The following is an 18,232-nucleotide window of genomic DNA, read 5'->3' as shown; positions in this document are numbered from 1 at the left end:
TGGAGTTGTTGCACAGACGGCCAGAGATGATGAATATTATTACAGTAATAATAATTATTCTACTAATAAAAGAATCTCAAAATGTGTCAGACTGTTGGGGTTCAAAAACAATAAAATAATAGTTTTAATGGTTTGAATTGGACAAATTATATTTTAATAATCATGTACAAACAGAGCTCTGCTGTGAATTAATCAAATTTACCTGTTTTAATTATGCGATACCTCAATCATAGAGTCAGGCAGAGTGAATCAGAAAACAAAAAACAAAAGCTGATGCTGATGGTATTGAATTGATGCGGGTTTCCTGCTTTGAATTACACACCTCAGGCAAAAGTATCGGTCTGCCAAGTAATGGAAACCAGAGTTACAAATTAGTAGAATAGTTTCAATGAGGAAGCCTGCATTATTTAGTTAGGAAACCTGTTAAGAAGGAAGAACATACCATTGATTGTGTTGGGGATTTACCCCAGACTCAATGAGATACAGAAATGAACTGAACACAGAACAAGGAAGTGGTAAATAACTCAGCTTCACCCCTGTGGTATGATGATCATATCCTTAATTGTAAACAGATTAGATCAAGTGGTTTCACTTAAATCCAAAAGTGAAAATAAAATCAAGGATATAAAAAGAGTCGGCTGCTGATCAGCTCTCAGACAGAACTGCTCCTCCACAGAATCGCTTCACTACAGAGCTTCTTTCAAGGTAAGTGTTTTGATTATGTCAATAAAACCTTTATAATCACCTGTGAGGCCCGATCACTGATCAATGCCGATCACCTGTATTGGATGTTAATTTTTCACTTTAGGTTGATTACACAGGTGGATTCTATTTATCATCATAAATCATTTAGTACAACATTGGATCATTCAGAGATCCTCAAACGTCTGGAGTGAATTTGTTCCACTGAAAGTAAAGGGTTTGAATAATTTTGCTCTCCTGAAGTGACAAAAGGTTGAAAAGTTCAAGGGGGGCAAATACTTTTGTAAGGCACTATATGTGATCAGGCAAAATGGGAAAATTGTCCAAATTTAAACAAAACATGCAAAATACTTGCAGGCAAAATACAGCAGGAACTCAATCAAAAGGAGAACTGAAAAATCTGCAGTCAGTTAATATTTGACAGTAATATTCACTGTACCCTAAGTTATGCATGAGTCAAATAAATCTCAAAACACTGCCTATATCAAATACTGTCAAATTTGAATGCAGGTTGCATCGAAATAAACAATCCAAAATTACCAAATCAAAACTTCCTGAGATCATGGCTAGCTGATTAATGCTGGTTCTGATTGGTTGTTTCTGACCTTGCTGAGTAATTCTGCAAATTGCCAGAAGGAGGCAAAGGAGATCTTGTTTTTTAATTATTTTTATTTCAGAGATTATCTGTTTTATGTTAGGGCATAAAGTTTATGTCAAATCTTTATTGTTTAAGTTCCATGCTGCAGCGTCAAGCAGATGTTCAGTGTGAGAGTTCATTGCTGGAGGTTAACTGGTGCTATGTCTGTGAAATATTACCACCAACCCTAACTTGTTGACTTAAATTATTTTTTGGGTTACTTGCTAAGCTTTCTGACCATCATGCTCTTCCAGGTGAATGTTGGTAGTTGTGCACCGTTGTACCTGCTGCCTGGCTGCTCATGATGCCTTTTTTTCCTGCATCAAGCCACATTGTAGCTTAATGTTTGTTTTTTAAATATCATAACAGATTTGGTGTGTTAATGCATTTTGACGCGCTTCAGCCTCGAGTTATTTCTTCGTCTCCACACACACACTTCTCCATTCACTCCGAGTGTTGAAGTTCCTCATCACATTGTTTAGGATTTGGTGCTGTGCAGTGTAAAGGAAAGAGGAGATCAACTGCACTGGCTGGCTGTGAAGTAACATATAAGTGATTGGTTTTAGTGATCGGCTTACCTGTCAAGTCTCCCATTTTGGCAGAGAGACTACCGTTGAACTTGGGAATTTTTTCTGCAATGTTACATTGTTTCTCCACCATTAGCACGACTGCATCACACAATATTCTTGAGCTTTAGTATGTACTGTGCAAGGGAAGGGTGTGAGCAGCGTATGCACAAGCTAGATTGACAGTGCGAAAATCTTCCTGGATTTGTTTGGTAGTTTCTGGCTGTGCATTTCTGCAGTAGAACCACTGGAGGGAGCCAGAGGACTTTGATGTTTTCAGAGATGATCTGTCTTTTGTTTGACAGTTTTAACAAATATGTAATAAATTCATTTTTATAAAAGTTACTGCAGCTTTAAATTTACCTGCAGAGATAATACACCAAGACGTCTTAAAGGGTTTCAGAATATTTTAGAGACATCAGAAGCCAGAGAGACATTAACATGTTTTAAAGTTTGCAGTGACCTCTGCCCTCTTAGCTTTGAAGATGACCAGCAAGGTGGAGACGACACACCTTAAATGTGAGGTTTATTGGGTCTAGAAAGTCGCTTTCTAGACCCAATACGGATCCCGGAAAAGAGGATCCGGGCTTTTTTTTTTAATAAAAGGGCAAGCATTTTAATAAAGATTAGTAGGTTTTCTACAGACAGTCATACCTACAAAAAACAAAAACAACATTCAAATATTAGGGAAGTTATTAATGCCAAGTTTGTTTTTGTTTCTTTCACACAGCTTGATCCATTCATATGGAGACAGCAGAGCACAAAATCTACAGTTAGCCTGCCTATCAACTCAACACCTGATGGTAAAATGGACTTCCTGACTCTGATCTATATCTGTATATTATACATTGCACTACTACTGATAGGCCAAGTCTTCTCACGTAAACCCCAGGAGGGAACCCGTCAGAATCCAGAGGAAAGCCCAACAGATAAACCAGGTAAGCCTCCTGCAACACCTGCACATATTTGTGAATACAGTCGACAAAAGTCAAAGAAGAGTACAACATATTTAAAATGAACTCTATACAAACAAACATTAAAATGGAAGCAAATAAACTTTGATTTACAGAAGCTTTTAAAATTAATATTAGCTGAAAGAGTGAAATTATAAATGCTGAGGAAACTGGAAGTAATAAATTAGGAAAGATACAATAATTTCTGCATTTTAGGCAAAACTGGTGGAGGCTTACCCTAAAATATTTCTGCAGCAAAAGATGCCTGCTGAAAACACTGACTTGAGAGGCTTAATGTCAGTAAATGGAGAATTTTTCAGATTTATATTTATGAATAATTAAACATTGTTATTGTGAGAGGTGATCACCTCTCCACTTCAGAGAGGCTAACACTCTCTCCCTCTGCAGTTCTCAGATTTCCTCTATTAAATCTTTGTGATATCCAACAACTGGCGTTGGGACCATGAGTCTTGGTTTGCAGACACAAATAAAAGCCAAAACATTTTTCTTATTTTTCTTTCAGAGACAAACAATCAGTCTGAGTGTGATAATAAAGAGTCCACTCCCACAAAGAAGGTAGAGGAACACTGTAATGTCTAAAATATAATGACAATAATTGAGTCATCAATCTATCTATGTACATGTGAGACTTAAGCTATATATTTTTATTATTTATCATAAGGGAACCAGCACTGGAGATAAATCTGAGACTCTTGATGGAAAGACAAGAGAAGAAACTTCATCAACATTTGCTGAGTCTGATGACAAACCAAAGGGGGGCACAGAGGGTGAAGGTCAGTAAAATAAAATGAAAATGAAATCAGAGTGCAAGCATCTTTGAAAAGCAAAGTCTGACTGTCATTTGTCCGTTTTCATAGAATTTTTATTCATCATTTCTTTTGTCAGATTCAAGTTATTTCTGTCACCATTGTGTTTGTTATTTTTTATATGAACAAAGAAGTACCAATAATTTTGTACGTGTTTATATTTGTTATTTCAGATGTAGACACAGTGATCAGAGAATATTTGGGGATTTTTAGGATCGGCTATGGATTTCATATAATTTTTTAATTTGAATCCACAACTGAAAAATTTGAAATCAAGGATTGTAGTTTTTTTAAATGAAGAAAGCCTGAATAAACTCAAGAGTGCTCAACAGAATTAATTATTTAAAAAACAAACTCATGAAACAGGCCTGGACAAAATGATGGTACTCTACAACGTTTTGAGGCAATCACTGCATAAAACGATTCCTATAAAGATAAATTTTACTTCTGCACCTCTCAGCAGGTATTCGGCCCCCTTGAACTTTTCAACCTTTTGCTGCTTGTCAGGCTTGAAACATAAAGATCAAAATTTTTTATCATTTTGTGAAGAATCAACAAGTGGAACACAATCGTGAGGTGGAAAAAAAGGCTGCACAATGGCACAGTTTCAGCAAGAAGGTCCTGGGTTCAATTCCTGATCTTTCTGCATGGAGTTTGCATGTTCTCTCTGTGTAGGGCGGGTTCTCTCCGGGGACTCCGGGTTCATCCCACAGTCCAAAATCATGACTGTTAAGTTAATTGGTCTCTCTAAATTCTCCGTAGGTGTGTGTGTGTGTGTGTGTGTGGGTGTGTGTGGGTGTGTGTGTGCATGTCTGTTGCCATGCGACAAACTGATCGCCTGTCCAGGGTGTCTCCCAGGTAGCTTGTGACAAACTTTTTATGGATATGGTTGAGAAATGGCTTTCTTTAAATACAGGCCAGATTTGTACAGCGTACATCTGACTGATGTCCTATGGACAGACTTTCCCACCTGAGCCACAGATCTTCGTAGTTCATCCAGAGTGATCATGAGCCTCTTGGCTGCATCTCTGATCAATTTTCTCCTGGTTTGAGATAAAACCAGGCAGATCTCAGAACTGCCTGGTTTGCACCGTGGCCAGAATGATGCTCTCTGAGCATTAAATAAAACCCTGAGAAATGGCTCAGGGTTTTATTTAAATGCATAAATTCTATGCATTTATACGGGGACTCGATTACACACAGGTGGATTCTACTTATCCTCATCAGTCATTTAGGGCAACACTGGATCATTCCGAGATCCGTACTGAACTTCTGGAGTGAAATTGCTGCACTGAAAGTAAAGGGTTCGAATCATATTGCATGCCCCACTTTGCAGTTTTTCATTTGTTAAAAAGAAGTTTGAAATATCCAATAAATTTTGTTCCACATCACAATTGTGTCCCACTTGTTGTTGATTCTTAACAAAATAAAATTTTTTAGATCTTTATGTTTGAAGCCTGAAAAGTGACAAATGGTTTAAAAGTTCAAGATGGCCGAAAACTTTCTCAAGGCACTGTATTTTTGTCCAGTCCTCATGAGTCCAGATGTCTCAGGTTTGAAAGTACCTTTTCCAGACAACATGCTTCAGTTCCTTACAAAGATGCTCAATAAGATTTAGGTCAGGGCTCATAGAAAACCACTTCAAAATACTCCAATGTTTTCCTCTTAGCATTTCTTTGGTGTTTTGGGTCATTATTCTTTTGTAAGACCCATAATCTGCAACTGAGAACCAAGACACTGAGCAGCACATTTCTCTCTAGAATCCATTGATAGTATTGAGATTTCATTGTAATCTGTACATATTTAGGATGTCCTGTGTCAGATGAAGCATAGATAATCCCAGTAGGGACAATGTTCTTTTCTTTGATATGTTTCATTTTTTGGTCTGCCAACATAGAGCTTATGTGCCTTGCCAAAAAGTTCAGTTTTTGTCTCATCTGTCCATAGGACATTCTCCCAAAAGCCTTGTGACTGTCAACATATTTGACAAATTCTAGTCTGGCTTTTTTATGATTTGTTTTCAACAATAGTGTTCTCCTTAGTCATCTCCCATTAAATCCACTTTGGCTAAAACGACATTGAATGGTGAGATTTGACACTGATGTTCCTTGAGGCTGAACTTCATCTTTAATCTTTCAAGAATTTTTTCTGGGCTATTTTGTTACAGAAGAAAAAAAAGAGCCTTTTGTTTTGTCATCAATTTTCCTCCTGCAGCCATGGAGGTTGGCTACAGTGCAATGGATCTTAAGTAACATTAAGCTACTTGGAGATGGTACTATAACCTTTAACATGCTTGTTGATAATTTTCTTTCTAACCTCCTCAACGTGCTTCCTCTGGCCCTGGTGAGAGTGTTACACACCATGTAACCAAACAGCAGAGTGACTACTGTTTTTTTCCCATTTAGAGACAAGATGCATCAATATTCAACACAACAGTGATGATAAAGTTTCCACTCTCAGAATGGAGGTAGAACATTGCAAACATCAAAAATATAATATAAATGAACCATGAATTGATCTCTGTGTGATACTTAAATTATTTATGTTTTGTTATTTATCTTAAGGGAAGCAGCACTGAAGATAAATCTGAGGCTCCTGATGGTGAGAGAGGAGAGGAACCTGCATCAACATCTGCTGGGTCTGATATTGATGAACAAAAAGCTGGTACAGATGATAAAGGTCAGTAGAATAAAATTGAAAATGAAAGTGATATGTGCTCGCAGTTTATTCAGATAATATTATTGCTTTTCACAATCCTGTTTTTACTGTCACATATGTAGCAGTAACTGAGTCAACACTTTGTAGAACCACATTGTGGGATGTGTTTCTTCAAGCTTTTCATAGCTGAAATTTGACAATTGCACAGAACCAAAGATCCACTGATGTTTATGGAGATGATTTGACAAGATATGTAAAAGTTTACAGGTCCTTCTCAAGATGTTGTTGAGAAAGAAGAGATCTGTTGAATATAATTTATCTCCAGTCCCAACATTACAGTTCTAGATCTATCAGAGGAGCTAATATAGAAAAATGATGTAGTTCTTATTTTGTGAAGATGTCCCTTTGGTCACATTACTTTCAGGGTGCCAACATTTTTGTCCAGGCCTGTTTTATGAGTGTATTTCTTTGTCTGACTTTCATTTGTTCATTTTCATACAATAATTATTCATTACCTTTGTGAGACTCAAGTTATTTCTGTGACCATTGTGGGTTTCCCTTTCATTAACAGAGGAGCACCAACAACAACGTACATGTCCATAGTCTTTTCAGAAAAAATATTAATTTGCAACTTATATAATTTCAGTGCATTTCCAAGATGTCACAAGGAGATAGAGGAATAATTTGAACTGTCAGATTTTTGTATATGTATTGGTTTTTCATTCAGAACATCTAAATAGTCACAGTTTCCAACAACAGTCTGAATTTCTAAATATTCTATTAAAAGTTCACAATTTAATGAAAAATTACCAAAGAATTTGATGCCAGTCACTTGGTTTTCAGCAAGACGACACAAGCATCGAAGCGGGTCTTCATCTGACACGCCGACTTTTTACCCGGTACTCACCTCAAAGCCTGGCTTCAGATGGTCCATCACTACTTCCTGGTTTTTGTCATTAAACTCACTTTGTACCAACCCTGGTTCTGACCGCATCCATCCCCACCACCAACAAACATCCATTTCATGACTGTCACAAAAAATTATCTATAGTTTGTTTTGTTTTTTTCCATTTCAAATATTTAATATAAGTGGTAAAAGTCTTTTAAAGATATTTAGTGACCGGCTATGTGTTCATGAACGTTGTTCTGTAGGTGACAATCAGGAGTTTACAGATGCAAATAAAATCATTTTCTATTTTTTCATTCAGAGACAAGCTGCAGAAATATTCAACACAACAGTGATGATAAAGTTTCCACTCACACAATGGAGGTAGAACATTGCAAACATCCAAAATATAATAAAAATAAATGAACCATCAATTGATCTCTGTGTGATGCTTAAATTATTTATGTTTTGTTATTTATCTAAAGGGAAGCAGCACTGAAAATAAATCTGAGGCTCCTGATGGTGAGAGAGGAGAGGAACCTGCATCAACATCTGCTGGGTCTGATATTGATGATCCAAAAGCTGGTACAGATGATAAAGGTCAGTAGAATAAATTGAGAATGAAAGTGATATGTGCTCGCAGTTTATTCAGATAATATTATTGCTTTTCACATTCCTGTTTTTACTGTCACATATGTAGCAGTAACTGAGTCAACACTTTGTAGAACCACATTGTGGGATGTGTTTCTTCAAGCTTTTCATAGCTGAAATTTGACAATTGCACAGAACCAAAGATCCACTGATGTTTATGGAGGTGATTTGACAAGATATGCAAAAGTTTACAGGTCCTTCTCAAGATCTTGTTGAGAAAGAAGAGATCTGTTCAATATAGTTTATCTCCAGTCCCAACATTACAGATCCAGATCTCTCAGAGGAGCTAATATAGAAAAATGATGTAGTTACCTCTATAAACTATTTTGATCTTTAAAGCATTCTGCATGTTAAGCAGCTCCATAGCAGCTGTTTAATTTGCTGTGGATGTTGTAAAGTATTATTAGTGTTTATTTAGTAAGTCTGTGACAAATTAGATGATGTAATATTATACTCCATAATAAGCAACTATCTCTCCTATTCTCTTTTAAACAACTATAGTTTTAAAAAGACCCTGTTTGTCTCTTGCCTTCAGTAGAGACTCACTGCTTTGGATTTATACACAATATAGTTCAGTTTAGTTTATTCATTGTACTTATTACATTATTTTTAATAATGTAATGATAAAAATTTAACATTCATATATTTTAGATTCATTGCACACTAACTGAAATATTTCAGGTCCTTTATTGTCTTAATATGGATGATTGTGGCAAACAACTCATGAAAACCCAACCAAAATGTCTATCTCATAAAATTAGCATATTTCATCTGACCAATAAAAGAAAAGTGTTTTTAATACAAAAATTGTCAACCTACAAATAACTACGGACAGTTATACACTCAATACTTGGTCGGGAATCCTTTTGCAGAAATGACTGCTTCAATGCGGCGTGGCATGGAGGCTCTCAGCCTGTGGCTCTGCTGAGGTGTTATGGAGGCCCAGGATGCTTAGATAGCGGCCTGTAGCTTTTCCAGAATGTTGGGTCTTGCGTCTCTCAACTTTCTCTTCACAATATCCCGCAGATTCTCTTTGGGGTTCAGGTCAGGAGAGTTGGCAGGCCAACTGAGCACAGTGATGCCGTGGTCAGTAAACCATTTACCAGTGGTTTTGGGACTGTGAGCAGGAGCCAGGTCATGCTGAAAAATGAAATCTTCATCTCCATAAAGGTTTTCAGCAAATGGTAGCATGAAGTGCTCCAAAATCTCCTATATTGACCCTGCCCTTGATAAAACACGGTGGACCAACTACAGCAGCTGACATGGCATCCCAGACCATCACTGACTGTGGGTACTTGACACTGGACTTCTGGCATTTTGGCAATTCCTTCAGTCTTCCTCCAGACTCTGGCACCTTGATTTCCGAATGACATGCAAAATTTGCTTTCATCTGAAAAAAGCATGTTGGACCACTGAGCAACAGTCCAGTGCTGCTTCTCTGAAGCCCAGGTCAGGCGCTTCTGCTGCTGTTTCTGGTTCAAAGGTGGCTTGACCTGGGGAATGCGGCACCTGTAGCCCATTTCCTGCACACGCCTGTGCACGGTGGCTCTGGATGTTTCTTCTCCAGACTCAGTCCACTGCTTTTGCAGGACCCCAAGGTCTGGAATCGGCCCTTTTCCACAATCTTACTCAGGGTCCGGTCACCTGTTCTCGTTGTGCAGTGTTTTCTGCCACACTTTTTTCTTCCCACAGAGATGCCTTGATACAGCCCTCTGGGAACAGCCTATTCGTTCAGAAATTTCTTTCTGTGTCTTTCCCTCTTGCTTGAGGGTGTCAATAATGGCCTTCTGGACAGCAGTCAGGTCGGCAGTCTTACCCTTGATTGGAGTTTTGAGTGATGAACCAGGCTGGGAGTTTTAAAGGCCTCAGGAATCTTTTGCAGGTGTTTTAAGTTAATTTGTTGATTCAGATGATTAGGCTCGTTTACAGATCCTTTTCATGATATGCTAATTTTGTGAGGTAGGAATTTTGGGTTTTCATGAGCTGTATGTTTTTTTTTTTGTCTAACTCCTTTTCTGGTTTAGAAGAATGAGAGACTAAAAAGTGGTTGCTGAGGTAGTTTTTCTTTATTCTACTACTTTACCAACTTAGTTGCTATCTTAACAGGGGTTATTTAGCAACCTCTGCTCTGGGTTGTTATATAAGTGTAAGTATTTTTTGGACTTTCTAAGTATGCTCTACATTTGGAAAAGCAATGAATACTCCACAATTTCTAAGGAATAATAAAAAATAAAAACATCCTGAAGAAATTTAACCGTGGCCTGCCAAAGTGTGCCCATTGGTTTGGACCCAGTGCTCTGATGCTAAAAATTAGCATCAATGCTAAGCTTTGCTAAAACATTACAACGAAGCATGTGGAGAATCACAACCATGTTGACTAATATGGACTTGAACCATTCAGTATGTTAAATTTAATGCATAGGCTAAAATTAGCATCAATGCTAATGTTAGCATGAGTGCTGTGAGTAGCATGTGGGGTATCACTAGCATGTTGACTTACATTCACTTCCTCCATTCAGTATAATAAACATAGGTAATGCATAAGAGATATCTAAATGCTTATTTTAGAGCAAAGGCTAATGCATTAGCTGTGCATTAGCAGTGCCATGTGCAGCAAGGCAATGCCCTAACCTGCCCTAGGTCCTAATCAGAGAAAAAGATAAGGCAGGCTAATGCCTCAATATTCCTGAGAGGAAATTTTCAGTGAGCTTCATTTAAATGGCCAAACTAATCCCATGTGTAACAGTAGTTGGGTTGAACCAGTTACAGTTACAGTCCTCCTCTATAGTGACCATGTGTTGCACCATGTTTGTAGTTCTGACATTCTGCTCAGCCCTCTGTTGGCCATAGTTAGAACTACAAACATGTCGTGTTTGTAGAACTACAAACATGTCGTGTTTGTAGAACTACAAACATGTTGTGTTTGTTGTCCTAATCAGCAGTTCTGCCCTCCTCTGTGTTCTGTTGCTATGGTAATTAATCATCTCTACCAACTGTCAGCTGTGATTGAGACACACAGAGGGAGACATAACTCTATCTGTTTGATTTTAAATGGCTATAATAATCCTATGAGTAACAGTGTTTTGGTTAAATCAGTTATTTAATGCCCAAAACATTCCGCCATGTCTGAAGTTTTAACATTCTGCTCAGTCTTGTCGTAACTCACAGATCCACCATCATAGCATTGATGCTAGTTTGGTCGTTCCACTGAAACGAAACTAGAAACTTCTCAAAGATTGATTTCATCCCCCTAGTGAGTTTTTGAGTCTCAGCAAGACTCACATCCAACATGTGTCTCTGTACAAACCAACAGTCTGAGTGTTCGCTAGTTCTGCCAAGTCCATCACAAATCATTGATAAGCCAGATATCTGCAAGCTCCAAACAGCAGAAATCCTGTTATCATGAATAAATCCAGGGTGTATCCCGCCAGGTGTGTCTCTGCAGGATAAGACTCTCCTGTGCCAGAAATCTCATTGAGAAAATTTGATCAATTTGGAGGATGTACAAAAAAAGGCTCCAAAATTATGAAAAAAGTCAGAAAAAAAAGAGCAAACAGAGCAGGGAGGGATCAGAGGAGAAAAGCATCTGTCTTCACCGAGAGCAAGAGAGGAAAACACATAACAAGCGTTTGAACAGATTCATTCAGTTTCATTACGCAGAAATACAAACTCCTCAGGGAAGTGGACTCAGGGAACTGAATACAAAATCACACCATAGATGTCAGATTGTTATTTATGAATATTTTTAAAAACCTATTTAACCGTTTTTGTTTGATTTCAAAATCGTGTTATTTTGTTTTGATCCATTCCACAAAATCTCAGTGAAACACTTTGAAATTTGTGGTTGTTTTGTGACAAAAGTTTAAAAAAACAAAAGATTAACGGGTATTACTACTTTTGGATGGACTTACTATTGACATTAACATTAAAAGGTATACATAATTATTTTGTATTTAAATGACACATGTATGATAAATTGCTTTATGTTGAACAGGGACCAACCTGAAGACGCTTTTGGAGGAACTGGGATTGGACCAGTTCTACCAGGAGAAACTGTCACTCAGCAACATACTGGAGATCAATGAGAAGACCACCAAAGATGAGTCTTCACAATGTAAATCTGATCTTCCATGGTATTTTCTTAAGAAACTGATGGCAGTGAATGTAACAGCTAGAAAGATAAAATGCGCCTCAGATTCCAAGTCCAACAATGATGATACATTAAGGGATCATTGTGATTTTAATGATCTATTTGTCTGTAATAACATGAATGACTCTCTAAATCCTCTTGATATAATCACTGCTCTCTTCCTGTGTTCTGATGGGTTTGTTCATCAAGAACTGGCTCTAAAAATGTCCATGTGTCAGTTCTCTGTTCCTCTGCTGCTTCCTAACTGTGATACACAGCAGTGCACCCTCATGCTGTGGGCCATGAGAGACATTGTTAAGAAGTACAGACCTTCAGATCTTGTAGAATCAAAAGGCTTCATGGAAGAAAGAATAGTTCTTTCTGAACTTCCAATGATCTCATTTGTGAGACTGGGTGAGTGCTCTCTGTCCAAATCAGAGATTCTCAATAAGCTTCTGAGTAACTCTGAGCAATACCATGACACCTTTGTTCACCGTGACATGGAGTGTGGAGACATTGAGAGAAGAATATCCAATGGACTGACTGAACTGACCTGGTACCTTCCCTGTGGAAACAAAAACATGGACATCTTCAGTGAACCAGTTGCTATAGCTAACCTTCGTGGAGACATTGCTTCATTTGAAACTCAATTCTCCTTTTTGTGTCAGACATCTGCTGCAGTTTTTGTTTTCTTTGACAAGCTGGACTCTGACTGCAAACTGCTGATGAACAAAAATCACAAAGCTCAGATCTTCTTAGTGGGAAACCAACAAAGCAAGAGTCTGACTCCAGATGTTTTGAAGAAAGTAGCAACCAGTCTGGGCTTGACAAAAAACAATATAATCATAAAAACTAAACAAACAAATGATGCAGATTTTGTCAAATCTTTGAAGAAAACTGTGATTACTGTACTTGCCAACCCACAGTTAAAGATGTCAGTAGAGCAGATGGCTGATGTTGCTCATGAACTGGGAGTTTCTGTTGATGAAGATTCTCCAGAGGGTCAGGAGGGAAAGAAAAATGCAGATGCCATCACTGCAGAGATTAAAGATACTTTTCAATTCAAAGAAAATCAGTTTCCTTTACAAGGTCAAATATGGAAGGAACTGACTTTCTTGGAAAAGGAAGAATTTCGTCTCCGAAAAGTTGGTTCTGAAGACATAGAAAACTACAAGAGCAACCTTAAAGAGAAAAAAGAAGCGCAACGTAAAAAACAAAACTCTTATACAATGTCCAAAGCAATGAGATGCTTCATTACTGCAATATCCAGCCAACAGAGAGAAAGGTGTTACTTTCTGAAATGGCTAAGAATGAACCTCGACAACTTGTCTCGAATCAAACTTTCTGTCCTCAGGGAGCTTTACAAGGAAAAATGCAAAGACTCTGAGAACAAAGAAGAGATAAAAAAAATTGACCAACAACTTTCCAACAGCTCACTGGGAGTTGAGCACTTCTTCCGAGAAATGGGTCAGATCTATGAAGCTTCTCTTTACCTTCCAGAAACAGATCCATCACGTCAACAACTGCAACATCTGCCCAAACTCTGTGCTCAGTTGTTGTTGGATGGATTTCCTGTTGAGCTTGTAGATGGAGATGCTTCCAACATTCCTCTCAGATGGGTGAGTGATGTTCTCTCTCAGCTCAATGACTTGGTGTCTCCAAACAACAAGATACGGGTCGTCACAGTTCTTGGAGTTCAGAGCACAGGAAGTCCACTCTCCTTAACACCATGTTTGGAGTCCAGTTTGCAGTCAGCAGTGGTCGATGCACTAGAGGTGCCTTCATGCTGCTCATCAAAGTCAATGAAGACTTGAAGAAAGTTCTCAACTGTGACTTCATGATGATCATCGACACTGAAGGCTTAAAGTCACCAGAGCTAGCACAGCTGGACAACAGCCATGAGCACGACAATGAGCTGGCAACACTTGTTGTTGGGCTGAGTGACATCACCATTATCAATATTGCCATGGAGAATTCAACAGAGATGAAGGACATCCTGCAGATAGTGGTGCATGCTTTCCTCAGGATGAAGGAGGCCAGCGGAAAAAAGCCTCAATGTCAGTTTGTTCACCAGAACGTTTCTGATGTTTCAGCCCATGAGAAGAACCTGAGAGACAGGAAGCTGCTGTTAGAACAGCTGAATGAGATGACCCAGGCAGCAGCTAGAATGGAGAAGAAAGAGGAATACAAGAGCTTCACTGATGTGATGGAGTATAATCCAGACACTGGGAACTGCTACATTCCTGGACTCTGGAATGGAAACCCACCAATGGCTCCAGTCAATGCAGGATACAGTGAGACTGTCTATGAACTCAAGAAAAACATCATCCAACAGCTGGGAAAGTGTGGCTCAACTTCTAATGACATCTTGGAGTTCAGAGAGTGGATAACCAGCCTGTGGAACGCAGTAAAACATGAAAACTTCATCTTCAGCTTCAGAAACAGCCTGGTGGCTGATGCTTACATGAGGCTCTGCACAGAGTACAACCAATGGGAGTGGGAGTTCAAGAAGGAAATGTACAAATGGGTTACCAATGCAGAGACAAGAATTTCTAATTTTGGTTCATTTACTGCAACATCTGAAATATCTGACATGAATGAATTCATCGCTGAGTTGAAAAGTGAAGCAATCACAGAGCTGATCAAGTGGGAGACAAAGATCCTTGAAAACCTGAAGAAATACTTTGAGCAGCCAGAAGGTCATGTTTATCTGGTTGAAGGATACAGAGAGGATTTCTCCAACAGCATCAAGAGTCTTAGACGAGAAACTGAAAGATCAATGTTCAACCAGATCACAGCAGCTGCTGATATTAAGAAGGGATTGAAAGAACTTGAGAAAATCAAGGCCACTTATAGAGAAACAATTGAGAAAGCAGTTTGTGATTTAATTGATGAATGTCGTAAGAAAAAGGTTCAAATGACTGACAGAGAGCTTGATGAAAGTTTTGATAAGATGTGGACTGAAACACTGAACAGTTTGTCTTTTTCCGAACAACAGACAATAAATATCTACACCAGTGTTTCCCATCAGTTACAAACAAATCTTTCACACAAAGGAAGCCATGCATGTGAACTGCTGAGTGAAAAAAAACTCAAAAACTGTGGACTGGAGCCTTTTACATACAAACCTAAAGGAGTGATCAAAAACATCAAAACTTTTTTTAAAGGAATTTTGACCTTGACGGATCTAATAAAGGCAAGACAAGAAATTGCTGACAGGATTATTTCAGCTTGTGATGACCATGTTAGTGATAAAACCAAGAGAAAAACCAATTATCATGATACTTACATCCAGGAGATTCTTCACTTCATTGATGAGAAGCTGAACAAAGCTGATGTTGACACAGACATTGAGTTTGAAGTGTCTCTGAAACAACACATCTGTGGATCTGCAGCCAGAAAGTTTCAGAAAATGCATGAAGATTTTATCCAAGAAAATGATCCTTATAAATGTTTGCAGAAAAACAAAGAAAGGTTTTGCACAGATTTCAAAGATGTGTTTCAAGAAAGAGACCAATGCCAGAAAAAAGCTGAAGAATTCACAAACCAAAGTCTGAAACCTGCTGTTGAAAACTTCATCTATTCTTCTCTTGGTCCTGATATTGTTGACAAAATGACGGCAAAACTGGAGTTCAGCACACGAATGTCCTTCCAGTATTACATTTTACTGGATCTGATTTCTAAAAGTGACTTTGAAAGCTTTAAGAGCTACATTTGTTCATATGAAACTTATGTAAAATCATGGACATCTAAAAGAATTAAGGAGTATTTCTCCTCTGGGGAGACAGTTTATGAGTTGGAGGACAAACATCTTAAGTTCTGCATCGACCACATAAATGATGCCATAAAAAAGGCAAACACAGAAAACACTGACAGTCTGAAGACATTTGTTGTCAAGATCTGCAGAGAACTTGATGATAAACTGGTAATTTCCCAGGATGCTCTTGATGCCTTCATGGTTCTGAACAAATCTGACCAGGAACAGTTTGCTCACTGGCTCAACAAGTGTGTGGAGGACATGAAAGAAACTCTTAGAGGAGAGTTTGAAAAGATAACGTTTGAAACACAACTCTCACGTCTCCACATGAAACCAGAGAATGAGTTTTTTAACAGAGTGATTGGTTGTGGCAAACAGTGTCCATTCTGCAAAATACCCTGTGATGCTGGTGGAGAAAACACACTCAACACTTTGCTTCTTTGCATCGACCAAATGGATTAGGTCAGTACAGGTGGGAAGACTCAAGAAAACTCATGACTGATATCTGCTCTTCTCTTGTTACCAGTGACTTAACTTTTCACTGCAGTGACACAAAGGGTGAATATCATCCTTACAAAGAATATAGGCAAATTTACCCAGACTGGAATATTCCTCCAGATGTGAGCCTTGAGGCGTCAGATTATTGGAAATATGTGATGAACAAATACAACAAGAATTTGCTGAAGTATATAATGCAAATGATGCTGACATTCCTGATACTTTGGAAGAAAATCACAGAAGAACAGGCAGTAAAAAGCCTCAAGGAATCATTCAACATCAAATGAAACAATAATTCATGTTTAGTTGTAAACACAATTGGTTCTTGCATGTAGAGATTTTTTTGTCCTTTTTTTGAAAGGCCAAATTCACACATTGGACTCACCTCTTTAACGAAAGTTAAAATATAAACAACTTCATCTTAATTTACTGAAGATCCTTATTTTCTTTATTGATCATTTATAATTTTAGCATTTTGTTATTCTCTTATTTTATTAACTTTTGTAGCAACATATCTTGTCTGAAAATATTTTCTCTTGTTGAAAGATTTTATGTTTGCTACCACATTAGATGGATAATTGGAGAGTTTCAGTACAAATTTATTGTTCATTGTTAATGACTTAATGCGATCAATTCTCCATTATCATGACATCATTCAGTGGATCATTGCTGCAAAGTCAATCACTGGATCAATTTACTGAGTTTCCTTAGATAGAAAAGTTTTATCAAATTAAATACCAATCTGAACGCAGCTGATTGGTCAAATTAGAATTTATTTCATTTTAAATCTGACGTGGTTGAACTGATTATGTATTTCTGTATATTAAATGGATTTGGTTGAGATTACATTTGCTATGAATTAGTGCGAAAACAATAAACTTCACTGAATTAAGATTGATGTCAAGTTATTTTTGTTGTGATTATTTTGCTGTATGGTTGCAGGAATGTTATTAAATAATGTTCTTATATATTTCATTTGTTTAATTGGTATATTCAGTGTCTTTTTCAGATATAATGTTTTGTTTGCATTAAAATGTAATTTATTCTTCCCCTTTTCATCATTTTGTCACATTCATAAGGATTTAGGGTTTACAAACATTTAGTTCTGGGTTTTATTCTGAGTTTTTCTCAGACTTCATTCAAATGTATTTAGGTTTTTATCCTCAGCATTTATCATCAAATGTAACAGAAACATTCAGTTCAACTCAATTCAAAGTTTTTAAATGACTTGTTTTTTGTCAGATCTTTAGTTCTGTGTTGACTTGATGTGTTGTTGTGATAATTATATTAAATGTTTTTATTTCCAACTAAATGTCATAGCAGCTGATTCTCTATTCTTCTGTAAACAAATAAAAAGCTGCTAATTGTTTGTTAAAATAAATTATATTCTACAAATAAAGAAATAGGACATCTTGTTTATGACATGCTTAATAAAATATATTGTTGTGGATCTACAGACCTCTTTGTTAAAATGTTACCAGAATTTACTATAAAGAACTTAATGATAATATTTGCTATTTAAAAATGATCTTGTATTTAAATCAGGTGCCAAATAACAGTTTCATCAGTCTGATATTATCTTGCTACTTTAGTTAAAACAATGTGTCTGTTGTACATTAAAGACAATAATAAGCTGCACACTAACAGCCCAACCTGATCTCTGGCTGTGTTGGATCAACAACAACAACTCTTTAATCATGAGTCCATGAATCCTTAAGGAAGAGTTTCATCCCTCCTCAAGACAATTAAGGATAAATTCTGGCACTGGGTGCAACACAAAATCAGTAAACAGTTGATGTAGGCAGAAAAAGATGTATTTTATTTTACAGTTCAGTTAAAACCTCAATCACAGAAGGCAGGAAACACTGAGAAGCTTTAAGCTTCAGGGTCTCCAAAGCTAAAACATAAACTAAACATCACCTTTAACTAGAAATAAACACTTTCAATAGGAGAGCTGAAAAAGGTTCA

At 37.4% G+C, this 18,232-nt stretch overlaps 1 protein-coding gene across 1 annotated transcript; it reads left to right on the top strand.

The window, feature by feature from the left end:
- The first annotated feature begins 607 nt into the window (after positions 1-607).
- On the top strand, positions 608-17,206 carry LOC129373235 (interferon-induced very large GTPase 1-like). Its single transcript, XM_055051078.1, is given in 13 exon segments — positions 608-705; positions 2,636-2,843; positions 3,382-3,434; positions 3,541-3,652; positions 6,091-6,152; positions 6,250-6,364; positions 7,552-7,613; positions 7,715-7,829; positions 11,875-13,716; positions 13,719-16,181; positions 16,184-16,438; positions 16,441-16,487; positions 16,489-17,206. Coding segments are annotated over 12 exon segments (5,319 nt in total). The 5' UTR covers positions 608-705; positions 2,636-2,713; the 3' UTR covers positions 16,552-17,206.
- The last annotated feature ends 1,026 nt before the right edge of the window (positions 17,207-18,232 follow it).

The sequence above is a fragment of the Poeciliopsis prolifica genome, unplaced genomic scaffold (genome assembly GCF_027474105.1).
Source record: "Poeciliopsis prolifica strain line A6 unplaced genomic scaffold, Auburn_PproV2 SCAFFOLD032, whole genome shotgun sequence".
NCBI classification, from domain to species: domain Eukaryota; kingdom Metazoa; phylum Chordata; class Actinopteri; order Cyprinodontiformes; family Poeciliidae; genus Poeciliopsis; species Poeciliopsis prolifica.
The sequence above is the reverse complement of the archived record's forward strand: the minus strand, read 5'-3'. Positions and strand labels throughout refer to the sequence as shown.